The 22,163-nt window shown below is 37.9% G+C and overlaps 1 protein-coding gene across 1 annotated transcript in view; it reads left to right on the top strand.

The window, feature by feature from the left end:
- Positions 1 to 22,163, top strand: part of AKT3 (AKT serine/threonine kinase 3) — a 155,985-nt gene that overhangs the window by 118,859 nt on the left and 14,963 nt on the right. Inside the window, exons 11-12 of the mRNA XM_075146562.1 lie at positions 18,200 to 18,414; positions 21,153 to 21,240. Of these exons, the coding sequence (XP_075002663.1) occupies positions 18,200 to 18,414; positions 21,153 to 21,240 (303 nt within the window). The remainder of the gene's footprint in view (positions 1 to 18,199; positions 18,415 to 21,152; positions 21,241 to 22,163) is intronic.

The raw sequence follows: 22,163 nt of genomic DNA, 5'->3' as shown, positions 1-22,163 counted from the left end.
TATATTCTTTTAATACAGTATAAAATATTTCTTTTTCATTAATTTTAGACTGTGATGTTTGTATGCTGAAAACTGTTCACTGTAGTAAAGAACTGACAGTGCCTAATTAATACTATGCAGTTGTTATTCAGAATTGTATGTGCTACTATTCTTTGTGGTGATTGTATGTATATTGATGCTGTGCTGCTTAGTGTTTAAAAAGGCCTCTAACGTGCATTTTCCTTCTCATGTTTGCCTTCCTCTGTTAAAGTTTTTATCTTCCGATGATTTCTTCAAAAATAATCTGCCATCTGTCTTTCACTTGGAACATATGATCCTGCTTAACTGAGCTGTATAACTAGCGTTTATATAGCCTCAGTGGAGGCGAGGGGGAATAGGAAGGTACTGAGTTTGCTGGGTTTTATCTGAACTCCCCAGTTGCAGGGAGGGGGAGTTGAAATTCTAGATATTTCTGCTAAAAACAGTTGAATGTGTCAACCTCAGAACTGGTTGAGGTGGGCACCAAAACTTAGCTATTTCCTAGTATGCAAGCAGAAGTGGCATCCCAGAGTATGGGATCTTTACCATTAGGTAGCACTTGGAGTGCCAAACATCACACTTCTCAAGGATTGATAAAAAGATGGACACGAGGACGTTGTTTTGGTTCCCTTCGCAGCTCTAGTTTGGCCACATGAGAATCTGTTGTGGAAAGCTCAAGTCACCCAAATGATCTGCTGCAGCATTAGTGTTGACAGCTCTGCCACTGATGCCTACTAAAAAAAAGCAAGGGAAGCATTCTCAAAATTGTGGTTTTGTCCTGTCTGGCTTCAGTTAACAGTACTGATTGTGGTGCTTGGAAATGTCGTTCTGCCTCTCCCTTGGCATTGCCAAACGCTACTCCAGTATTGACATGAAAGACAGCATTATTTTTTTACTTAATGGCAAGGATTCTGTGGATGCTGAATTAGCCCTTATTTCCATTCTTGTCAACATTCAAGATTGCTAATTGACATAGTACACACCTGATACTGAGACAACTTTCTAGTCAACTTAAAGGGCTTTACAAGGCCCTTCAGTCCTACCATTTCTTTTAAGAAGGATTCTTCAAGGGATTCCCCACCTCTTGCAGCAACTCAGCACCACCAGAAGGTCTCTTTTGTGTATTGTCTTTGAAGAAGAATGTGCCTTAGTTTGAAGGGAGGAGGTGAGGAGGCACTGATTCAGCATCGCTTTTCACCCTTTTATTTTTGGGAGTATTGAATCCTGAGTAGCAGCAACAAGCCTGGAGCCCATTTCAACAGCAAGTTTAGATTGCCTTTCATTTTTTATTCTGAACCTTAGAATTAAGGGATGTCAAGGAAACTGGTACACATCACCTTCTGGATACCGCTGGCTGGAAATGAAGATTTTAGGTTTGCAAGTTTGAGAGTTTCTAAATCTCTTAAAGCAAATTTAAAGTCTCCTCCAATTTACACTCAGAGAGGAAATTGAAACTGCTAATAGTTGGTTATAAGCTAATACGGTATGTAGAGTTAATAAAACCATTTTGGATCATAGCAAGATCTTTTGATACATTCTCTTTCTCCAACTATAAAGGAAGCATTGGTATTCTTAGGAGCCACTAACTTTCTTTTCATCCATCTGGTTCCATCTTTCTTGATTCTTTCAGCAGCGAAGAGAAACCTGAGCAGTCATGCTCTCACACTTCATGTTTGAAGTACCTAATAATTTTGGTTGGTTAAGTGTGTTCGTTTCAGCTGTTTGGTGAGTCACCAGCTGCTCTAGCTATGAAGACAAACTCACTGATACCTTTGCAGAATCCCATCCCGTAGTTTCCAAGGAAGACTTGGATGCAGGTTGTTGCTATCCTGTTTGGCAATTTCTGACATCTCCTTTGTGTTTAGTGCAGGGACACTCAGCAGTTGTCTACATTTAAGGATTCCAGAATTATTCTTAGCCTGCTTTGAATCTTTCATGGCTACTTAGGAGAAGTTGCAGATCCACCTGTTTGGCTTGGTACAGTGGCCACTTTCCTTGTGTTCCACACTCAAAATCTGTTCCAGCAACAAGAACACAAGGGATGATACCGTCATCACTGGCATAGACTACAGATGTCATTGCCAGCTCTTACCCCCTCATTGTCTTCTTGTAAGCAGTCTTAAAAACATTCTCAAAGAGTGCAAATATCCCGTTCAGTTGCTTTCATCTGCTTCTCCGTCTCTCACTTTTGGAAACATGTTAGCTCTCTTCCATTGAACTTGGCAAGGGATCATTCTGGGTTTTAGACACTTACCACAAGTTACTTGATCGAGTTTGCCTTTCTGTTCTCTAGCAGTCCCACTCCTTTCCTCCATCTCCCATTATGAGTATTTTTGGAGACCCACCCTCTACAAATCTGTCTTGAAGAAAATTGACTCTTCGGTAATCCTGGGGACCACAGAACTCATTCCCTTTTGCCCCAGAGATAAAGGGTTTAGAGCAAGCAACCTAGATGGGTTACTGATACGGCATAAGAAGACTCAACACCTTTATCCACACATTCTTATTTAAAAGGGTGAAGTTAGCCGTATATAGACACCATTGCAAAAAATGAACTTTCCCTTCATACTCTTTGTTGCTACAATAGTGTTTACCAGTGCATTGGCTGGATAGTTGCTCACCTGAGACAATTGTGTCTATTTTTATACCTGGGACAGCTGACTGATACAGGGACTGTCAAGAGACTGGCTCCTTCAGTCTATTCATGTGCATGTGTCAGAGAATGAATGCGCAAAAAACACTTCTCGTTGCAGTTCAGCCACAGATATCATTACCAGATGTCAAAGACTTACTACCTTTTGAGAAATTGCAGATCATGATAACCTAATGATACAGTTGGACTTTAATCCTGTTACCATGGTGAATTCCTGCTTGTTTATCCCAGGACAAATGGCAGCATATACTTATGTTTTGCCTGGTCGTGGTGAATGTAAAGGCAGATACCTTTTAGCCTTTCTTTAGAAGCAAGATATTCTCCAGTTATGTGGAGAAATCCATTCAGCATCTGTCCTTTTAGTAATACCCTTGCATCCTCCTCTTTCATCTAGGTCAGTTGTGATGGTGCATCTCTTCTGCAGGCCTTTTGGTTCAGTTTCCCATGTACTTGTTGGCTGGTGGTAGAGGACTCTAGGGCAGTGTTCTGTGTAACACACAGGGGTAGCCTGAGGTTGCTGTCTACCCGCCAGGAAGCAGTTGACCCAGGAACCTTGCACTGGCAGGAATCTATACCTAGCCTGAGAACTGACTTAATATTTTGTTTTGTATTAATTCAGTGTTGTGGATTCAGTTCCAAACAAGAACTTGAGCTTGGTTCTCCAAACACTTTTTGGACCATTGTTTGAGGCATAGACTCCTGCTCGCTATTCCATCTTTTTGCAAAAACTAGATTGCAGTTGCTTCCAACAGGAAAACAGGGAAGTAGCTAAGCTAGAATAAGGTGGATTTCCTCCTTGCATGGCATTCTCTCAGGTGAAGGTGTCCTTGTGGATCCATACAGAATTGTTTCCCAAGGTGATTTCAGAATTACTCTTAATCAGAAAATAAGCATATTTGTTGCTGCATTTTCCCTGCAAACCTTATGTTTCTGAGATCAAAGTAGTCCTTCCCACCCTCTGTTGAAAAGGCTCTTTCATCTCACATTGATACAGTCTGACCTTTCATATAGGACCTGAGACTGACTCTGCTGATATCTGGCAGATCCATAAAAATGCCCCTGTCCATGCGAAGATCAAATGGATGGTGGGCCACAGGAAAAAAATGTAATGAGATTGCCAGGTTGGAATCAATTTTCATCTTTGGAGCTAGAATTACTTTTCTGGACCACCACTGATTTATCGTTCGTGGCACCCACCTGGAAGTTTATGCATACATTCACCAAGCACTGTGCTGTTACAGGGGCGTGCAGGGCTTCCAGCTAGGTGGTCAACAGGTACATTCCCCTCCTGTTGTCCTCTCCTAGTCCAGTTATCCAATGCCAGTATTCTACAGTTTAAAGAAAACTAAAATAGCATTGACTGTGCTTGTCTCACATAGTTACGTGCCAAGCGTAAAAGATGGTGGGGTATAAATATGTCCTCTAGGAAGAAAATAGTTGCCACTGTCAAATAGCAGGCCTTATATATGTTTACAGTACAGATACACGTTTTGGTCACAATTATTGAAGAATGAGTAAGTAGCTTTTTATTTGTGAAATTATATAGTCTTTTGAGAATAATTTGGTTATCTGTTAAATAGTGAAATTCCTTTATCATCTGGAGTAGAACTAATGCAAGCCTTTTTTTTTTTTTTTTGGGTAGGTGTAGTGGTAATACTTAATATTTTCCTCTGCTCTAAGAATCTGCGGTATTCCCCATTTGAAAGGTATAAAATATTTTATAATTTCTCATTCCTTAGTAGTTTTTCAGGAAGAAGAGACTGTTTCTTAGGAGTCTGTTTCCATTGTTACCCTTCAAAGTAAGCTGTCACATTAGAGATCATTGTGGTGTCAGAGAATAAACATAGATCCAATGAGAAAAAGATGAATTGTGATCCCATTTAGGAAACACAGATGTATTCTTGATTTTTTTCAGAAAAAAAACACAAAATGCTTCTTCTGCAGTTTTGCAGTGGCAAAGGCAGGACAAGACCATATGTCTTTTCCAGACAGTATCACTTGCTTAATAAAGAAGGAATAAAATAGAGAAAGTACTTGTACTTGTAAATATACCTGTGAGACATTTAAAAACAGTTTGGATTTTGATAGTTTTCAGTTGATCGTCAAGGATCAAAGACCTGCTAATAAAGATACAGACTTCTACAGACTTTCTTTAGTAGAACATTCAGGAAATGAAGCTACTTGGGCAGAGAAATAAAAGTTCTTGCGGCTCTGATAATTTATAGGGGTAATTTCTTATATGAGGTTGCAGTTTCTTGTGCTCTGCATTTCAGTTCAAGTTCTTAGGACTAAGTGCGCAGTCTTTGTTATAGTAGGGCAGTCACTGTGGTACTAAGTTTTGGTGTCACGGGAGATACAAGTTTAAATACCAGAAATTAATTTTGAAGATTTTAATCTTTTTAATAACAGGAGAGAAGATGTTTTGGCTATGAACAAGTCTGTAAGGGACTTCATGGATGATCATTCAAGTGACTTTTCACAGATGTAGATGATCAATGATATTTAGGTGTATTCTGATAACAGGGAAAATGATAGGACCTCGTTAGGTTTTATCAGCATGAAAGTACAGACTAGATGGATGAATGCATTCCTATAAGAACAGTAGTCTTTTATTTAAAAAAAAATATAGCAAGACCCATTTCAATATAGTTTATGCAGTTACTATCACTTAAAGGTATGTGATGATAAATAAGACTAGAGTAGAGTCATAGCCTTTGTCCATAGGCATGAGAAGATCTGCATGTCTTATAACTTATTTTAAAATGAGACCAGTGGAGATGAAAGAAATACTAAGATCAGTTACACAATGCTTGTTTGGCCGGTATTTTTTTTGGTGATCTTTCTTTTAGAAATGGGGGTGAGAGAGATCATGTGAGAGATGGTGTGAGAGATCAGTTACTTCCCTGAGTTTTATCTCAGAGAAATGAAAGGTAAAACTCTTTTATCAAGAAGCAACTGCTGTTTTTCCTCACTTTTCACTTAACTTCTTATTTACGGCTTTTCTTTTTGGGAAGGATATGGCTTTGATGTAGGGGTGGCCCAAAATCTAGAACTTGGCCATCAAAGTTCAGTGGCTGAATTTCAGCAAGGGGAAGCATGGTACCCTGTACTGCTGGCACGGTTATAGCAAGAAAAAACACTTCCCATGTTTACGGGAATTGAAGTTGAATTTTCTAAGAATGTTGTGGTATATGCAGATTATAAAATGTTGTGGTAGAAGCAGACAAAGCATTTTGTCACTGGTGCAGCTCTACATCTATTTCGTTTTTTTAACGCTTGCTTGTATTGGACCAGGATATTTGCCAAAGGCAGTCTGGTAAATTTTTGGACTGAGAATATGATGATCTGCCATGTAGCTCATCTGATATGAGTTGAAACTAAGTGATACATAGGCAGAGAGGGAACCACTGAAATGCACTGAGAGAAGCTAGCATGGAAATTGATGTTTTCAGTTTTTGCAGGCATCATAGCAAAGCAGTGTTTTAAACAGGGATTTTAATGCAGATAGAAGTTGCAATGTGAATGTTACAGAAGAGCTCCTTCAGGTGTGAGGAAAAGCACGAAGGTGCTTGTTTGCAAAGAACTTGATGAAAAGTAGCCAACATCATGGATAAACTGAGGCAGGCCAATTGGGAGAGGTTAGCTAAGGTGAGGATGTAAAAATACCAGCATGTTATACTACAGAGAAAATGAAGTTGCACGGGTAATACAGCCAAGGCCTTTTTCTTTTCTTTTCTTCTCTTTTTTTTTTTTTTTAAATGGGGGAGAGAAAAGAATTTCAGTAAAATAAGGAGGAGGATAGCAAGTGAGGTTAACAGGAGGTAAAAGGAATTCATGAAATGAATCTAATGATCTCACAGGTAGATTGATAGGCCAGAAAACAGCTTGGAGATGAGAAGGTTTTTCTTATGGGGAAAAATGTGGTTGTAGGCAGGAGAGAGAGTTTGGACAAAAGACAATTATGTTATTTTGTTAATTTTCTTTTAATAGAAACTAATAGAATGTTTTGCAGAGAGACACAAAAGGCAGGAGAAATTGATGAGCAGCTTAAAATGAAGAGGAGCTTGCTGGGGAGTTGTTTGGTTAGGAATATAGAGGAACTGAAGGACAGAATAATTTTTGTCGTGGCTTATGCAGTTTCCTTTTTATCTCCTTTTCCTTTAAATTTCATTTGAATTTAAAGATAATTGAGACGTTGAAGTAATGTGCTTCTTGAAATTCTGTGCAACTTTTATATAAATAATAGGTATGTGCCATTATTTTCCACCTCTATAACTACTGGATAGAAAAGGTAAATAGGGGAAAAGGGAATTTGTGGAAAATGGCACAAATTAAGGGAAAGCAGCTGTTAAGATGTTGCTACATGGCATCTGCATTCACAAGGCTTTAAGACCACTGTGAACTTCTAAGAGTTGGAACAATACTGTAAAGATAGACAGTGGAAAAGAAACTTTATGTTAGGCTCGGTCTTCCGTCATGCTCTAGAGAGCAAGTTCTCACTCACATTTGGTTACCTCTGGTGAGCATTAATGAAGATTGATTGTCGGTGGCTTTTTGGGTTTATTTAGGGGAAGGGGCAGTTCCTGTTGTTATTAGGCTTCTTTTTATTTCCTTCACTTCTGTTAATTCTTTTTTTAGAGAAGGGATAATGAGACACTCCACCAAATTGTCTGTTGATATAAATGTATTGGTATTCTGGTTCATAGTGGTTTTGCTAAAGACTTGAGAGGCCTGTAGTGGTGCTCTAACAAGACAGAAAGAATTTCGTATATGAAATTCTCTTACAGTGAGGTCAATGTATTTTTGGAGGGTGGGTAAGTTTGTTTCTCTAGCTTTAGACCTGTTTTGTTCTTTTAATATTAAAACTGTATTAAGAAGTGCATTTACAAGCAGAAATGCTGTGCTGAAGCATGATAGAGTTCTGGAAACAGATACCTCCACCATTCAGCTTTTGTGCCTTGATGGCAATTTCCAGTTACTTTGCACCTACAAGTGGTATCTGCTGCATTAAGGGAATTGCGTTGCATTTGTATGCATTTCTGCTCTTGGCTTAGTGTCTTTGCTTCTCCAGCATTTCCATGAGATTTCATGCACCCTTGTAATTATGAGAGTCCTTTATTCCTTGTCCTGTGGTAGCTTGGAGACAAGACACAGGCTGTGACTGTCCAGAAGTAGGCTGCTTGTAGCATCTTATCCTGTGCCTCAGGCAACATTGTGCAGACAGACTCAGTCAAGATGGATGTGTGAACTCGTGTGGATGTATTTCTGGGTTTTGTTCCTCTCTTTGAATATAATCTTGTTAGTGCTGAGCTAATTATGTAGTCTCAGTTTTACTGTTGAGTTAGAGTACCTGATCAACTTTCCAACTGTAAAACAGTTTGAAAATCAAATGTAGCTTACATGCAAGACCCAACAAAATTAGAAGTGTTAAGTACGTTTTGGCAGTTCACTTTTATTATGCCCAGTCCTCAAATGTACCAGCAGACAATCATCTGAATGTTAGTTATTTTTCACATGCTTATGTGATCACACAAAAAGTACATGCTAAAAAGAAGCAGATGGTGACAGATGGGGAAGGTTGAATAAGGTGGTTTTGGAAACCTAGAAAAATGCACTTCTGTAATAGTGTAAAAATAAAAATTCTTTGATCGCCAAGTTAGAATGAACAAAATAGAGTGCCCCCCCCAAAAAAAAACCACCAAACCAAAACAACTTTACTGATAAAAAGAAATGGAACCTACAAGTGTTCAATGTATATTTAGGAAAGTATGTTATATAGTGTTGTTTTGTCCAAGGATAGAACATTAGTTTTTATCAGCCAGAGACTTGTAAAGGTGGTAGTTGTATTCTTTCTTCCTTTTAAATTGATGCATTCAAATCAATTGTGTTCCATGCTCAAGGAATGCTGTCAAAAGGCTCATGTCACATATTGGTAGTGTTGCAGGTTGTGGTAATATTTTTCTTCTGATGTCACAAGAAAGTTTTTAACCCTCTTATTACAATGGTAAATAAATTATGTGTGTAATGGGGATACCTGTATGACTAGAGCTAATCTGTAACAGGCAGCATTACCTCTTTGTCATATAGACAAATGTAAAGCTCAGTAAGTAGAGAAGGTATAATCAACAAAAAAATACCATCTTTTTTGTGTGGACCACCACATCCAAGGACCTATCCTACTATGAGGATTGAAGATTTGCTTATTCATTTGCATTAGTTTAATGAACTCTTAAGAGAGTTATAGAAACAAAAAAAGATTCCTTTTTTAAAAATTTCAGTGATGTGATGTATTTTATTCCATAAAATAAAAAGTATCTAATCTGATGAATATTGAATAACTAAGTCTTCTACTAATACTGATGCCATAATTAGTTTTTCTTTTTATATTTGAGTAGGTGTTTGTCTTAGCCTATAGTATGAGACATTACTGCTTCCTGGTGAGGCAGAATGCTTTGCTTTAGGTTGTTGGCTTTTGCTTAAAACCAAAAAGCCCCAACTTCTGATAATTTGTACTCATTTTCCTGAAACTACAGTTAGTTTGCTCAGTACCCAAACACTGTAGTTATGTTGTTGTGCTTTGCTTAACTGAGTTTCTTTTGGCTTCAAAAGGATAGTTCAAGTTTATTTACTCTCTGTTTACCTGGATGCTTCATGTATAATCTGATTCTTAGCAGAGGCACAATAGAATTTATTTTACCTGTGGAAATGTGTTTTAGTGTTGGCGTGTGCTCTTGAACAGCTGTCTATTGTATATTTGGCTACATTTTATTTCTGGGTGAGGACCAGTGGGGAGTGTGAGGAGGAATAGCATCTATGCCTGAAAATATTTTCCCTTCTGATTTATGGGAGATTCACAATATGGAATTTTCTCTTTACACTAGAATTCCAAGCACCAAATTATTTTTTTACGTTGAAAGGAAAAGGAAATGCAAAAAGTTGTTCTATCTTGAAATGCTAGCACCTCATAAAAATTCAAATGTGGTCTTTTTTCTGTTTTGTTATCACTTACTATATTTTAGTGTACCACATTGTGTCATCTTATGCTCCTAAGTCATCAAAAATGCTAGTGATTTGAATTTGGGCACTTTTGTCAGCTTGGCATTGCCAGCGGGGCCCTGAGATGAACATGATGGAATGTGGACAAGGCAGGGTATCCAGAGCAGAACATAATTTATTGGCAATAACCAGTATCAAGATCAAAAGATGGGGAGCATTTAGATGGGAATATGAAAGCATTGCTCAGTTACACATACAGAAGAGTTGCTGCAACAACAGATAAATTAGCACAAAAGTTAGACTTTCTCCTGAAGCCAGATAACCAATGATTTAACAAGAATTTGAATTTTCATGCAATCTGGTTAATCTCACCAGACACAAAAACTAATTGTCCACATGCAGTATCAGACTTCTCAAGGGGAAAGATGTAACAAATATGCAAAAAAAAAAAAAACAAACAAAAGAACTAGAAAACAAATTAGCTCCACACTGCCCATAAATAAACTGTTGTATTCAAACCCGAACTTTAAAACAGAGTAATTTTCTAATAAAACCCACATTTTTTGTAAAACAAATAAGTATGACAATTCTTACAAGACTGTCTCAATAACATGCTTGAAGCTTTTTCCCATTAATTTTCATTTAATCGATGCAAACATTATTTTCCATCTCAGCAAAAGCCTTTAGTTTTTCTGAGAGTAACGAAGCATAAACAAAAGCTGAACAAATGCTGTTTAGCATCGGTAAAAATCAAAATCATTTCAGGAAGAATGAGCAACCAGAAAGAAATATCACAGTATTATCATTATTTATTACTTCTTACACATCTTGCATCTTATGGCAATGTATGTTATGGAGACTACTGCTAGTGCAGTGATCATTAATACAGATATGAACAGGTCTGCAGTTTTTCTTCCAACGGTAGAGTTGGTAGAGTTATGAGAGACAAGTGCCATCTTTCTGTAGACTGAAATAATCTTTTGCTTTTACTTGCCACCTTCTATGAAAGGTGTCTGTTAATTCTAGAACAGAGTTATTTTAGCTTTCTGGTTTGTTTGGGTTTTTTGTCCATTGAGTAGGTTTTACTTTTGAGGGGTCTTTTTACTGTGAGATGGTTGTTTTCTTCGTTTTTTTTTGTTTGTTTTGTTTTTTTTTTTGTGTTTTTTTTTTGTTGTTTTTTTTTTTATTGCCAGGGTTGCCATTGACTTCTTACAGTCCTTTGTTAAAATATATTTTTTTCATGTGCAATAGCTTAACTTTTTTTTTTTTTAATTTTAAATTCTACTGAAGTCAGAGTCCCTTGTAGGAGGTTAAACGCATTAATTAGTATTGCATGCTCTTTGCTCTAGGAGGCTTTGCTTAATTCGCATTTATACCAGAATGTACCATTTCTGATGCAGCGCAACGTGTGCCAGCAAGTGAAAAAAATTTTAGTTTGCTTTTTTTTTTTAAGGTTGCGTAACAAAAAGCGAGGTAAGATGGGGGAAATCTCTAGTACAAAAATGTGTTAATAAGATAGTCTGCATTAGGACCAGAAGTAAAACAGCAGTGCAAGCCAGATACAAAATGGAGAAAAACTACCTGCAAAAATTAGAGCAGTAGAAAATTAGAGCAGTAATAGAAAACTTTTTTCCTTGGCTTAATTCTCAGGTATCCATTTCCCAGGGTATCTATAACCTTGATGTTTGTCTTTTCAGCTCTGTATATTAAAAGCAATGAGTATTCATTCAAGTGGTTTTTTTACTATTGACGCAGCAATACTTTCACTGTTCATACCAAGATACAGTTATAGTAACTAAATTTGTATAGTATTTGGCAAACATACCTTTCTGCAGGAAGGATTTTCATACATTTGGATAAAAGTCTATTTCTGTAAGGAAATGCATATTACCTTTGTTCATTAGTGTCAGATTATAAACTTTCTCATTGTTGTAGTTGTTACCACAATTGATAGAAAGTTGTAGCAAATAATACACTTTTTAACTTTTGTTGAATAATACCTGGGTGAATATTTGTTAGCAGACCAACAACTGTAGCAATAAAAATGTGTGAAGGGTTACCAGGAATGCTTAAGGAACATACACTCCACCTGAACTGTAAGGTTAATTGAAAACAGTTTTTTCCCCTTAAATTAACAGTACATTGGTGTATCCAAGTTCTCAGTTTTCTTTCACAACATAGGTGTGCAGACAGTTTGTTTAGATGTTTAAATATTTTCCCATCTGTTCTGTCAAAATTATTGATTGAGCAACAAGCTATTTGTAATGTCCTATCAGAAAGTCTATATCTAATGTATTAAGAGAAACCATAACTAGGTCAAAAATGTAATTGCTTTTCCAGTAAGTTGCCTTGGTTATCTAGCACAAAGTACGAAACCAATATTTTGATACTGTTCTTTTAAAGATAAAACCCAATGCTGACAACCCTTTGTAGTAGATTGACAATGAATTGTATGAAGCCTTTCATGCTCAAGGTTATTGCTAAATTTTGCAGAGTCTGTTTGCAGAGTCCAGAAGTTATAGTAACTGACTACCATTTAGAGGTCTGTGGGAACTATGTTTCTTGGTTGTGTGAATTTCTGCTGTGTAACCAAAAATCTTCCGGAGGCTGTTCATTAGGGATGTTTTGTTTCAAGAAAACGCAGTAAAAACAGAATTAAGGGATTTTCTACATTCAGCTCAATTTGTGTCCGAAGCAGTCACACCTTGTCCAGTATTCTGTGATTAGTGAAGTATCAGAGAATCCTAGTCTCACTGAAGGCAAGGGGAAATACATGACTGACTTAAGATGGTCACAGACTTCACCTGTTATACTGCTGACTAACCTCCTAAAAAAATTATTTTCACAAAATCTTATAAAAGCATTGCATGTGTTTCTATCAACTTCTCTTTGGCTGATTCATTTAATTGCCTGCTTCCTAAGTCTCTGCCCCAAGCCCTTGTAAACAAGGGTTTGCAGATGTGTCTCAAGCTGTGCCTCCCAAAAAACTTTCAGCTCTAGATACTGAAGAAATAAAGAAATAAAAAAGATATCTTTTCACTGGTTTTCACCATAAAAATTAAATGGGCATTTAATTATAGTCCAAATTCTGTGGACTGTAAGCTCGTAAAGGAGTGAAGTACCTGAAGCAAAGGAGACCTGGAGATGTATTGATTGATAAACCTAAAGATGAAAATCTACAACCACTGGTGAAGTAAAGGAGGAAGTCTTTTTAATGGATTTTGTTTTCTGGGAAAGAGAAAACTTCCAGTGGTACTAATGATTTTTATTAATATTTTCGAGTCCAAGACACTGAACATTTCAGCAGTGGGGAATAGTATTAGAAGATTGCTTTTTTTGTCAATAAATGCAAATACAAGAATATTTTTCTTTTCTGATTTGTAGTTACTTGTCAGCAAAATGAATTGTTATGTATGAGGGGCAAACACAATTGAATTACTGCGATCTTAGCAGCCCTGTAGTGTGTTTGTGTTGTCTTAATCGTCACAAAGTTCAGGCTGTGAACAGAGTTTTTTATTTTGTATGTAGAGCTCGATGGTCTTTGCTCTGTGTATGAAGCCCTATTCCATCGTATACTTGGTCATTACCGATAATACTCTCCAGAAACCCCAAAGTGTGCAGAGGCAGTGGAGTCACTAGAGAATACTTCGTTTTCCCTTGTTACAGTTGGCTATTCCCGCTATCTCAGTACATTTAAAAGAGTTGAGTTGCCTTTTGACCACAATACAAATGAAAGTTTTAAGGTAAATAAATAGCTTTCCCTTAGCTGAAACTATAATATTGTCCAGTGCCTCTAAAACATCCATAAAAGCACTAAAGTACCTGCGTATGCCTAAAGTACCAGCAGATGCCTGGCTAATGTTTCTTGCTTCTTAGAAAGTGTGTATGTTACTTAACCTCTTGCATATTTATATATTTATAATAATATTTATTTATAAGACTGGAAGAATACAAACTTCAGTAGCACCTCTGCAGCTTTTTAAAAAGTGTCCGTAGAAACCCAGGCTGTGTCCTCGTACTGCAGGTGTAGGCGTAAGTTTTAGAGGAGCAGCAACGCCTGTGAAAACTGCAGTGGTTTCAGTGCAGCAATGAGTTTATGCGCACTTTGGAACCCTGTTATTCTGCTGGAGTGCTTTAGAGAAATACAGGGTTGGGAAGAGAATCAGGCCCTAATCTTCCCATTAAGTGAGCACGGCTGTTGCAGCTGTTTGTGCATGCAGGAATAACTGGCAGAGCCAGTGTAACCTCTGTGGTGTAACTTTGGGGCAGAGTTTGCCAAGCATTTCTTTCTGCAGCAATGCCGCATCCGATGCTGCCTGCCCTGGTGTTCTCGCTTGTGCTACTGCAACTGTTTGCGTGGCAATTGAGTGGCTTAGGTCAGAAAACTTGATTCAGGTGAAAAATAACCCAGGGTGAAACTTTTTTTTCCTTTTCTTCTTAGTACTGGCCTACTCTCTGATGTAGTGTGTTGCATAGTGTTGGCTAGGTAAGGGAAGTTGTGGTGAGGGAACAGAAACAAGAGTGTGAATTAGGCTGGCACTGCCTCTGAAAGAACCAGTTGTTGAACTAGAGCCCTAAAAACAAATGGAGTAAGATTCCCTCAAGTAATAAAAATGATGGTCATTTTTTGAGTTTTATTTCCCATAATCTATGGTATCATCCAGACTGAACTGCAGTCAGCCCACCTCCTGCTTTACTCAACACTGGGAAGTCACTTGGGTACAGTGATGATGTGAGGTGTAAAAGAGGGATGAGCGAGTATAAATGTTATCCACGCACTGAAGTCACATGGTGCTGGAGCTCTCATCTCCTAAAACCTCACCTAGATCTTGACGAGGTAGCTTGGGATTTTGGCACCCCACGTGTGTGAAGCAGATGAAGGAAGGGAAGTCATATATCTGAATGATCTGACTATTTAAACAAATTTTGTGGAAGAAAGCACGTAACTTCATCTTTACTTCATGAAAATGCACCTGACTGAAGTACGTACTCAGTGAAGCTACAGAAAGAGCAACTAATGGATTCCATGTGATCCGTCTCTGTGATACCCCTAGAAAATATTAATGTATTACTTTACAACAGATACCAGAATGGTTGAGCTTGTGTCCTTTACGATGGTTTTGGTGGGCCTGCTGCCTTTCCTGCTGTGACCTTGAAGGGACTGGGTTGTTAGGACCGTGTATTCACTTAAAGACAGATTTTTTGGGTCCTTATGGGGGGAACAAGAACTGGCTGGAGATGATGGAGGCAGCTTTTAAGGGCAGTGTACAAAGTCCAAGAGATCAGAATTTCCACTGTGTCTGTGCCTGGCCAGGTGCTTAGGCTGGTACCCCACATATACAAGGATACCCCACGAATACTGGAGGGACAGCAGTATCAGTCATCACAGCCCAAGGAGGCATTTCTGAAAGCAGGTATCCACCTCATGGTAGGCAACAGATTGAATTATTCATAGGTATAAAGCCTGCAGCTGTGTGTCATGTTCATTTTAGCACTGAGTTGAAGCCTTCTTGACCTATGTTCAGTGTAATTAAAAACAAATCCCTCAAATCCAAGAATTGTTTGGAAAGGATTCTGTAATGCTGGGGCAGTGTGTATAGACATGTTCTCATGCTTGCCCTAATTGTATGGATTTGGTCGTAGGAGCTGCTGGGCTCCAGCACTTCCATTGATTTGTCACAGTCTACAAATCCTGGAGTTTCTTAACACCATGAGGAGTAGAAATGACTTAAAGAAAATAATTGTGTGTATTTACTGTGAATGCATTATGCGCAATTTCATTACATTTATATTAAAATAAGTTGAGATGCATTTTGCTTTATTTACACTATTTTCAGGCTGTTTTCCTTTTGCCTAAATGAAACCCTTTTGATGCTCTAGCTTGTCTGGCTGGCTGTAAACCAGGTATTTAAACAAAAATAAAGAGTTGCCAGTTTTGCCAGCTGGGGATGAGAACCCGGCTGGTGATATGTGGGTTCGGGAGGCAGTTAATCCAGCTTTTATGCTTTTTTATGATTTTATGTAAAAAGAGGTTAAAAATCACATTTGGCTCTTTCTTTGTACCACTGTTTTGTTGCTGTTGTGGGAATGCAGCACAAGGTTGCTCATACTTTTTATTATTATTAGGTAAAGTCCTGCATAAATTAGGTAAAGCCCCAGATACAGTTCGCTTTAGCTACTGGCCATGTGATTTGCCTTGTTCAGAGAATGATGCGTTTTATCTTCCCGTTGCCTTCTTTTATAAATCACACATGCAAACCACACCTCAACTTACTTGTAAAAAGAATCTACCACTGCCTCGCAATTTTATATATTCTACTAGCTTCAAAAGAAAAGAGTAGCTCACTGTACAAATAGGAGAAATGGTAACGGTGCTAATAGATATAGTAGAAAAATACATAATGCTTTTACTCTGTAGCAGAAGAAACGGTGATTTAAAGACAAGCGTCACATTTCATGTACAGTTTTTCAGCAAATAGCTTGCAATATGCTCAAACTCATAAAACATTTAATTTTAAAATGCAGGAGTTATTTTAGTTAGTTTTGTCATATGTACTTATTCAGATAATTTGTTGTATTTTACACTTCCCAAAATTTCACCCTCTATTTGGAAATATCAATGATGTAACGAGTCTGTGTGTTTTGGCACAGTTGTAAATAGTATGTGTTAATGTGTTAATATTTATGATTTTTTAATCTTATATACACAGGAGGGATTTGTAATACACTTCTTTTCATCATGTTTCCACTACTAATCCTTAAGGACAGTGAAAACCAGGAATATGAATGCATTAATTACTGTGGGATTGTCAAAATCGCCATACTGGATCAGATTGCATTTTGTTTCTGCTAGCAGCATGTACCAGATACTTCAGAGCAGGGTTGGATTTACTGTGGGAGAAAAAGGAGAGGCAGATAAACGAGCTTGACACCCCTTGTTAGGACTGGGTAGGGTAGCGCATGTGTCCTATGATGTGGTCACGGCCGCTTAGTGTCCCCAGGTGGGTGAGGGCTGTGGCTGCCCTTGCTTCAGAGGAAATTACTGGAAGTCATCTTACACTTTTTAGACAACCACAAGATAATGTACTCACAGAAGAAGGTTATTTCTGATCTGTTAGAGGTTGCCTTATTCATTGAAGCCTGAAGGCTTTAATACACATTATCAGATTTTCACCACTATATATCTGAATGACTGTCCTCTGTGTCTATTTACAGTTTGAATCTGGGTGAGCTCTTGATGGTGGTGATTGCATGTGTCTGTGTGTTGTAAAAAGTATTTTGTTTTCTGTGGATTAGTTTGTTGTTTGGTTTTTTTTTTTTAAATCAGTCATATGTGCTGCCTTTCAGAATCTGCCTTTTAATGATACAGAAACAATTCTTTATAAAGAGTTATTTCATTCTTTATAAATATAGTCCAACTGTATTAGTTGCATTTCTTTGATCTTTCTGTTTATTATTTAAGTCTAATTTCTTGTTTTAAGGTTTTTGCCTCTTCAATAGATCTTTCTGCAGCAAATATTGGCAATCTGGCACATAAAGTTGTAGTGCCTTCTGTGTTACCATTTATTGACTTCTAACTGTTCTATCTTTTTTGAGTGAAAGGGTATGATCTTCTAGAAATTCACAGAAATTGGAATTATATATGTATATATTCAGTAACCTTCAGTTTCCTTATTGCTTATGGTTTCATTATGGGTGTATGCTGCTGTTATGTTGTCTTCATTTCTGTAGTTTACTATGAAGGTGTATTAAGGTCAAGACACACTGCTTAGATTCCTTGTTCCAATTCTCTGGGGCTGCTGGTAGAAGGGCTGTGGAGTAGGGCTTAGGCATACAACATTGGAGGCATTATGTCAACAAATTATATAAACATTACCATATTTCTGTGATCATATAATAGCATATAAACATAGTGTCATAGTAAACATAGTATCATAAACATTGTCTCATTTCTTTGCATTAGCACAGTTCAGTTGTTTGGATTACTAATGAAACTGTCAGGAGAAACGCACTGAAGACTTTTAATATAAACAAAGATCATAAAGAAGCTAAGCTTACCTTAGTAAGATTAAGGTGTTTCTAAATTTGAGGCCTTATTCTTACAGGTGGGGTAAGGAGAGAGGAAGTGACTGAGCAAGGAGATGCTTCACTACTTCTCCCAGAAGAACGCTAACCGAGGCAGTAGTGCCCGTAGATGAAGTGTCTCTTCCTAAAACTCTGCACACTATAAATGGGATGGTAGAGGACATAGGAAAGGGGAAAATGCAGTCATGACCATTTTTAGCAGGTCATTCTCAACTTTATATTTTGCTTTTAGCAGTACGGTCCCCGTTACGCCTGGAATTTCAGTGAGCTCAGGTGTGTGGTTCAGTACTGCAGTTGCATGTATTGAGCCAGGTTCTGGGAGCCCTTGTGGCACATTGTGAAAATAAAGTCTTGGAAACACATTCATACAGAGATGCATCAAATAGGCTGAAATGATTGTGTCTGAAATAGCGCATGTCTTACAGCTGGTTTTGGTTTCTGTCTTAGGTGTTGGAAGATAATGACTATGGTCGTGCAGTGGACTGGTGGGGATTAGGAGTTGTCATGTATGAAATGATGTGTGGAAGATTACCGTTCTACAACCAAGATCATGAGAAACTATTTGAACTGATACTAATGGAGGACATAAAATTTCCTCGAACTCTGTCTGCAGATGCAAAATCATTACTATCAGGCCTACTGATCAAGGATCCAAATAAGCGGTAAGTGAAATTACTTGGGTATACAGGCGTAATAAATACTCTCATCATACTGGGTAATGTAAAAATAGGCCAGTGGTGCCTGGTCTTCCTGGCCGAAGGACCTGTCAGTCACAGGAAGGGGCCACATGCAGCCATACTGTCTCAGATTTCCACTTTTTCAATACAGCAACGATACACAAAGTGAGTTTAACAAGTAAAAGGGGAAAGTGCATGTGGAAGAGAACACTTTTTTAATCATTCACAGAAAACAGAAGGATCTTTTTAGGTTTAGATTGTATACTGGAATAAAGGGAAAGCTCTAAATCGTTTTTCAGAGTATGACTTAATCCTGAGTTGGCTGTAGTGTCTCATGGGGACTACGCCACTTTTTGTTGGAAGTGATCATGCCAGAAGACATGTATAGACAGCCACAGATAAGTTTTATTAGGGCATGTAAATAGATCACATATTAGACCACGTAAACTAGAAACTGGTTAAAGAATACATCTTCTGAGTGAAATTTAAATAGAGTGGTTTGAAAGCAAGTATCACCCAGCTGCTGCCTCTGCCTTTTTGTGGTGGGCTCTTCCCTCTGGGATTGTTGCCTAGGAGAGCCATTTTCCAGTGGCTCCTGCACTGGACTAGCAGACCCCTCTGGTTCTAAAACAAATCTCTGTCTTTGTAAATCAGTGGGATTTGTCTGTAGGTCCCCTCTTTTCCCCAGTCTCTCTGTTGTTCCTGTGAGTCTCTTGGCATGTTTTAAGGCTGCAGGCATTTTGTCTGTCTGTCTCTCTTCTCTAGTCCTCCTTCATCCTCAGTTCGTTCTCAAGAAGTTTTCAGTAGTGGGCATTGCTTGCTGGCACTCAGGGCAGGTCTGGTTGCCATGTCTCTCTGAGGGGTTTGCCTGCATGCAGTGAAGTGCAGCAGCCAGTTCAGCACAAGTGGTCAGCCTTTCTGCTGCTGCCCAGCAGTGCCTGTTTAACTGAATTTACTGTATGCAGTAAAAGCAAACTGTGACCAACCAACCAAATACCTGGAGACTAAAGTAAAAATTTGTTCCTGTAGCAACTCCTAATGCGTTTTAACCTCCGAACAATCTGACCCATCAAATATATTAACCTTTAGAATTGAAAAGATGCTTCCTTCTAATTAATCTTTGCAGACATTAGTGTTTATTACAGACTTAATTTACAGGCTTATTCATACTCAAGTTCTGGTGCTAGCTAATGCTAAATAGGGTGGGAGCACAGAGGTTAACTGCAACTCAGCTTTTCTCTGAGCACCTGGATGGGAAGATATTGAGAGAAGTCTGGAGACTACAGGCTAACTGGGATGCTTAGCAGAGACGTAGAGAATTTTACAATGAGTAGTTGAGAAACTACTCATAGAAGAGGAATACAGCTTGGAAATGAGAATAGCTTTATACCTAGTTACTGCAAGACTGAGGTAGTAGTCCAGAATATTTTTGTAATTTGGCAGCAGGGTAATACCAATACGGATTTTTTTTCTTGGTTGTGGGAATTACTGCTCCTTGCAATAAATGCTTTAGAGAGGAATTTCTCTTACTTAAAAGGTTGCTTTTAAAATTTGTCTTTATATCTTTAGCAGTTCCTTTTAATGCAACACAAACTACTTGTGTCACTCTTCTTGTCAATATTTAACATGTATGGGCTGCTTGTTCAGTTAAGATTAGCTTTTCTTCTGTTGCAACTTCTTTCTGTTAGACCGGTAGGATGGCCAGTCTCAGGAAGAAGTGAGATGAGAGCTAAGCAGTCCTGAAAGTCTACGTGCTGTTGAAAGCGGCAGAGGTTCCCTTCACTGGATGTGTGGTTCTTTCTCCACCAACAGCAGCAGCTCAAGGGAGCTCACTGAACTTGTTGAGTCAAATTTGACTTGCTAATGCAACAAAAACCAGCCAATTCTTTCTTGTTTTCTCATTGCAGGGTTAGTTTTCTTCCAGGTTAGTGAGCTGACTCAGCTCACAGTCATCAGTGGGAATGATGCTGTAGATACAAGTGAGAGGGGAGAGGTATGGGCAGGGGTGGGACCCTCCTCTTCTGGCAGCAGTAACCACACTTCCATGAGCTCAGATCACCTTGGGCAAGTTCAACAAAGTAGGTGGAATTCACTTCCTAAGATGATTTGCCAGAGTCTCGCTTTGGCAAGCTATGGGCCACAGTGAATAGTGTGGTTATTTACAATGGCCTTTAAATAACCTTCTCAGCAGGCCTACAATTTATTAATTTATACTAATTGACTCAGATTGAGACTATTTTATGGTAATTGGTTAATTGTTACAGCACCCAGATGCAACAGCAGTGAACACTGTATGAAAATGATGTGTGAGTCATTACTGATTCAGTGCCTGGCACCTCCTTGGCAAAATTTTATGTCAGCATTGTTGGGTTGGTCTGGGTTTTTAATAGTGCCAGAACGTTAGTTGGTCTTTCAAGAAAACTAAACTTAAGTATGTTTTTAAAATGAATGAATTATTCAAAAAGCTCATCATGGACAGTAGTGAACACTGTAGTTGGATTAATCAGATAGAATAGACCATGGCATGGATGCTTCTACTATCACATTTTCTCTCCAGATCACCTGAATTCATATTAAACAGGTGAGAATTACATATTAAATGGGTGAGAATTGTTCCCACATAGTCAAAACCAAATTATTACTTTTCCAACCATTACAATAACTTAGTCTCCCTTTAAGAGTAATGCTTGTTTAATATGATTTTTTTTTTCCCCACTCTCTAGACTTGGTGGAGGCCCAGATGATGCAAAAGAAATCATGCGTCATAGTTTCTTTGCTGGAGTAAACTGGCAAGATGTGTATGATAAAAAGGTACGTCTTTATATGACATTGAATAATCTGGCTTCTGCAAGGTGGTTTCTACTGATAGTCATAGGACTGCTGTCTCTGAAGTTAGTCATGTTTTTCTTTGCAACTGTCTGTGTTAATAGAAATGAATAATTATTCTGAACTATGTGTACTTACTTAATCTTTTGGTTTTCAGTAATAATTTGTCAGTGGTCCAAAAATAAATTTTGCAAACCAACCTAAACTCAGCAAAGATTTTTCTTTTATTATGTAAATGTCCAAATCTTTTCCTTTCCTTTTTTCTTCCTGGGCCTTCAAGAGAAAAGTAGGTGTATGACTCAAGATAATGTGAGAAAATGTAATGGACGTTTATCCTGAATTGTGTTTTTATTTCTGCCTTTTATTGAAAAGTTGTTTTATGAAAATAGGAAAATGAAGTGATTGGAAGGGTCTCATAGCAAAAATCTACTTTCTGATTGTTTGTGTTTAAGTAGAAATCTTTTTCAAACTTATTTTTAAAGAGATATCTAAGAAAATTAAAATAGCATTAGAATACTGAGCCAAAACAGCTTGTGGAGAAAGCGAGTACTGGGAATTCAATTGGAACAGTTTTCTCTAAACCCAGTCCTATTCCTGTAATGATCAACACTTTGGGGATGATTTTAGAAAATGAATTTATCTTACTCAGTAGTGAAACTCAATTTGACTTACGTTGTTTTATATACAGAAGCTGATTTTATCTCAGTACTTGTGTAAGAATTTACTTGTTGCTATAAACCCCTTCTATTTTGATAAAGTCTTTTTTTTTCCCCCCAACTGTTTTACAATGTTAATTTGCCAGTTGAGCTGCGTAATTTTAAAAGATAGATTCTTCTCCTTTTTTTGCTTTGTTCAAATAAAAGGAAAATGGAAGACATACGAATGAGCAGAATATGTTTATGCTACAA

The sequence above is a fragment of the Calonectris borealis genome, chromosome 3 (genome assembly GCF_964195595.1).
Source record: "Calonectris borealis chromosome 3, bCalBor7.hap1.2, whole genome shotgun sequence".
Taxonomy (NCBI): domain Eukaryota; kingdom Metazoa; phylum Chordata; class Aves; order Procellariiformes; family Procellariidae; genus Calonectris; species Calonectris borealis.
Note: the sequence above shows the minus strand (reverse complement) of the source record. Positions and strands in the feature narration are given on the sequence as shown.